This window comes from Elephantulus edwardii, unplaced genomic scaffold (assembly GCF_000299155.1).
Source record: "Elephantulus edwardii isolate Elephantulus edwardi_28Jun2011 unplaced genomic scaffold, EleEdw1.0 scaffold00130, whole genome shotgun sequence".
Taxonomy (NCBI): Eukaryota; Metazoa; Chordata; class Mammalia; order Macroscelidea; family Macroscelididae; genus Elephantulus; species Elephantulus edwardii.
The window spans coordinates 966,435-970,928 of NW_006399880.1; the positions used below are offsets into that span (position 1 = coordinate 966,435).

Consider the following 4,494-nt stretch of genomic DNA (forward strand, 5'->3'; position numbering starts at 1 on the left):
CCAAGTCCCCAAAAACTCACACTTTCAAATGCATTCTAAGAGGTAGAAATACCACCAAGTTGAAAATCACTGCATCTAGCTGGTACATTTAAGCCTGAGAAATATTCCTTTTGAAATGTATAGTTAAGTATCCACCTGGGGAAAACCATGTGTAGATCATCCATAATTTTAAAACTTTGTTTACAGTAACTTTTTTCTTTTTAAGTAACTCACCTTTTTGCTTTCCATCAGAAGCTTAATATAAGCTACAAGCATAAATGGAATTTCAACTAATTATCACTAGCCTGGGTCAAATGGAGTAGAAATGACCCACATGCAAACTATGTGATTAATTTTACTGAACTCTCTTTATATGAAGGGTGTGCTGCCAATTTTCAAATGTCTGAGGTACTTAAGCCTAAATCGGTAACACCAAACTTCATAACTTATCTCTATAGTTTATTAAGACTAAATTTTTCGGCAAACCTAGTTTTATCAACACTATAAAACAAAACATTCCTATCCTATTCACATACTAACCTTAAATCTTAAAGACGAATACTGTTAATAAATAACATCTGACAACTGGTTGCCTTAAATTAGTGATGATGTTATCACACTGAGGCTTGATTCAAAAATGTGCAAACGAAACCTTCATCCACTTCACACACAGCATTCAGCAAGTAATGTAATTTGTAAAACGAGTATTAGTCTATACTGCCAGATTAAAGTTTCTTCCAGAAATATTTTAATAAAAATTGGCCATTCCAAGAAACCCATTGCATGCCCATCAACAAGACAACCATAACAAAATAGAAAATTTATCACATGGCTATGATTTAAAGGGGAAAGGGGGAAAAACTAGCAAACACTGAAGCACATCAGCAAAGTCCAATTGAAGTGACATCCTTTTTATGGGCTATGATTAAAAATCTGATTTTAAAAAGGAAATTAAAACTTAATACAAATTGTCAAAATATTTAGGTCAAAAAGCTTCTATAGAAGAAGCATTTGTCTTCAAAGGCATTCCAGTTAGAGATTCAATTTCAGAATAAGGCATAACAAATGTTAACAAAAGAAAATAGGTAAAGGTAGATTCTAAAATTTCCCAGATACTCTAAACCTGAATAAACTAGATATTTTTTGTTGTTTTTATTCTTTTTCTGTTAAACAACTGCCAAGAATGGAATCAACGATAAATAGAAGGCACAACAGTTTTACTCTGGTTTGTTTGTTATCTGGATTTGGGGAAATTTTTTTCTTCCCTTTTTTTACAAACACAAATTAAATATGGAAAAACTCTACTTCAAAAAAATTTAACAATTCAAGAGAAAAGCTTATCAGTTTTACATTCTAGACATTTAAAGCCTATCACACAATTTAAATTTCAATGGTAAAAAACAGTTAAGTTTTTAAATTCTTCTGTGATATCAAAAGAAAAAAGATAGCACTTTTTATTCCATTTTTAACCACACCAGTGAGATCAAAATTGTCAATTTTTCCAATAGCAACTGCTCCACACGAGAAGGTAGTCATGACTCTCAAAAGAAGAAACAATTTCAGTTTTATCTTGCCTTCAAACTGTTTTATCAAACAGGCTTCTGAAACACGTAGAAAATAAGTAAGAAATATTCCAATGAATGAAACATACCAAATGTCAGTAAGAAGCAAAACACATTCCTTTGGGGAAATGGCTGTTAAAAAAAATCCAGTCTGTATATGCAAAGTAAGCAAGGAAATTCAGTCTTTTTTTCTTCTTTAAAAATCCATTTTCCTAAAATATCATTCCACAAAATTGGAAGTGAAGGACTAAAGATCAGAAGAAAGGATGGGAGAGGGTGCACACACCATTAACACAAAAAGGAGTAAAAGTGTACAAACGTAAGCAGTTTATAACAGACTAGGGTCATACTCCAAGATACCAAAGGCTGGTTGAAGAAATTCACCCTTCTGCAAGAGCTAGGGTTTGTACTGCTGCTTGACGACAAGGGAAGAAGAATTCACTGCCTTGGAGCAATGGCCCTTCCCATGCCAAATCCTGGTTTCTGCACCATGCCTCCACGGGGAGGGCCTCTCATTCCACCACCCAGCCCACCTCGAGGGCCTCCAGGTCCCCGAAGACGGTTGTCTCGACGATCCCCTTCCCTGGCAGCACGAGTCTTCTTTTCTTCCACATTCAGACGAACCTCACCTCTGAACATGATAGGCTGAAAGAATCAAAGTGACCAGATTTCAGAGTGCCTATAGATTGTCAAAGGAGACTATTAAAGAATTAAAGAACCAGCTATGTATAAATACTTTATATCCTAATAGTTTTTATTTCAAACCCAGAGCACATTATTCCGTTAACAAATATGTGAAAGCGTTGTTAGGCATGCAGGCTAGCTATTAAAAAGCCAATTTAAAAGCACAGCAGCTCAAGTAATTTTTACTGTCATTCTAAAACTTAAATATTCACGTATAAGGCAAATACCATTGATATAAAGAATTATACAAATAAAATTATATAAAAAAGAACTGAGTAATGATTTCAAAAAATACCGCTTAACTTGGGATAGACTGGAGCATTATGCTGAATAAACTAACTTGGTTTCATAAGGACAAATACTGCATAAGACCTTTATTGTAAAAATAGAGTGATAATGCACACCCATGTTTATTGCTCGTGGTTCACAATAGCAAAGAGATGAAAACAATTCAAGTGCCCATCAACAAACAGAGAAGCTGTGATATATTCACACAATGGAACTCAATGCAGCACTGAAAAACAAGGAACTCATAAAATATTATACAAAATGGGTGACACTAGAGGACATTATGCAGAGTGAAATATCTGTCACAAAAGGACAAATACTACATAATGCCACTGTTGTAAAACAGGACTGAAATTGGGGTTGGGGGAAAACTAAGAGGGGATAAATAATGTTTACAACATGGAAACAGATTAGGGAAAGAACCTCTTAAAAGGAATATATAATTCGGTATTACTTATATAGTAACAGTCCAGAGTAAGAGTCACATAGTAAAGAGAACTGGAGTGGAGGTGGGGAATTGTACAACAATGGAAAAACTTTTTTTTTTCTTCACAGAGAAAAGTGAACTGGGGAGAGCACAGAGGAAAATGTACAAATATGAATGAATGGAAATCCAAATTCTGTCTAAACAAATAAAAAAAAACACAGAATAACTAATAAAATGTGTATGGAGACCCAATGGTGGGAAAGGATAGGAGCAAAGGGGCATAGGGTTGCATTATTTAGTAGGTGGAGGTAAAGGAAATGGGAAATATCCGGTGAGTAACTGAAAAGATGGGGTAACGGTGGGCATGGTTCAATGGTGATTAATTTTATAAATACAATGTACTGAAATGACTATGAAAAACAATGTGAAGCAAAGAAAGTGTGAAACACAATGTATTTTAATTTTGTGTGCAAATCAATCTAAAATATAACTTAAGGGGGGAATGTATTGTTATTTCTAAGGACTGGCATCCACTTCCCAAATAACATGCTTCTGGAAACTTTACGAACTTGGATAAATGATAGTTACAGAAAGGCTTCAGACCTTCTGTTCATAGGGTCACTATGAGTAGTGCTCAACTCGACGGCTATCAAGAACAAGGAGTTGTGCTGACAACTTAAAGGCATGAGATTCAAATTCTCCAGCTCTTCCATGAGAACCTCCTCTCATGAAGTTTACTTCTAAAAACCCTCTGGAGGGTCAGCTGTAAGTCTGTTACAACTCAAGAGTGCATAACCACCAAAGAAATTAAAAGTTTAAAATCAAAGCACATAAACTCTTAAATGTACGAATTTTGGTGGCACAGTGATTACGTGCTCATTTGTTAAACTAATAGTAAACTAGCAGTTCAAACTCACCAACAGGAGGATCCTCAGGAGGAAAATGTGGCAGTCAGTCTCCTGACACAGTCAAGATTTTAACTGTTCAATTGTCCTATAGGATTGCTGTGCGTCAAATTCAGCATGAAAGTTGAAGGCATGGTGGCTTTTTTTTTTTTTTTTAAGTTTTACAGAAAAGCACTGGTATCCTGATGTTTAAAACATTCAGCCAATAGCCAAAAGGTCAGCAGTCTGAACTCCCCACAGCAAGGCGTCTGTTTCCATTAACGTTTAACTTAATATGCAAAGATTACACGGCGGACATTTAGGCAAAGGACAAATTCATCTCAAAGCAAAAATGACACAATTTAATCTAAGTAAAAACTTTTAACAAAATGCTATTTACTGCATTAGTTTTAGAAAATCCCCAAAGATTAACAAGAAAATAGTGAAGGGGCAAGGAGACAAAAATCTATCCCGGGCAATTTCTAGGCTTCCTTTTTCTAATACAGCTAAAATAGAAACAGAATTTTAGAGGACTTCTGGTGGCTGAATGGGTAAAGAGTTGTGCTGTCAACCCAACAGGAGGTAGTTCAATCTTAACAGCAACAGCACTTTCTTGGGAGATGATGGATAATCTCTTCCCGTACAGTTTAAACTCTTAAAAACCTGACAG

At 35.2% G+C, this 4,494-nt stretch overlaps 1 protein-coding gene across 1 annotated transcript in view; it reads right to left on the minus strand.

The window, feature by feature from the left end:
- Positions 1 to 704: 704 nt before the first annotated feature.
- G3BP1 (GTPase activating protein (SH3 domain) binding protein 1) overlaps positions 705 to 4,494 on the minus strand; it is a 44,750-nt gene continuing 40,960 nt past the window's right edge. Inside the window, exon 12 of the mRNA XM_006893679.1 lies at positions 705 to 2,186. Coding sequence (XP_006893741.1) covers positions 1,980 to 2,186 — 207 coding nt within the window. The 3' untranslated portion in view covers positions 705 to 1,979. The remainder of the gene's footprint in view (positions 2,187 to 4,494) is intronic.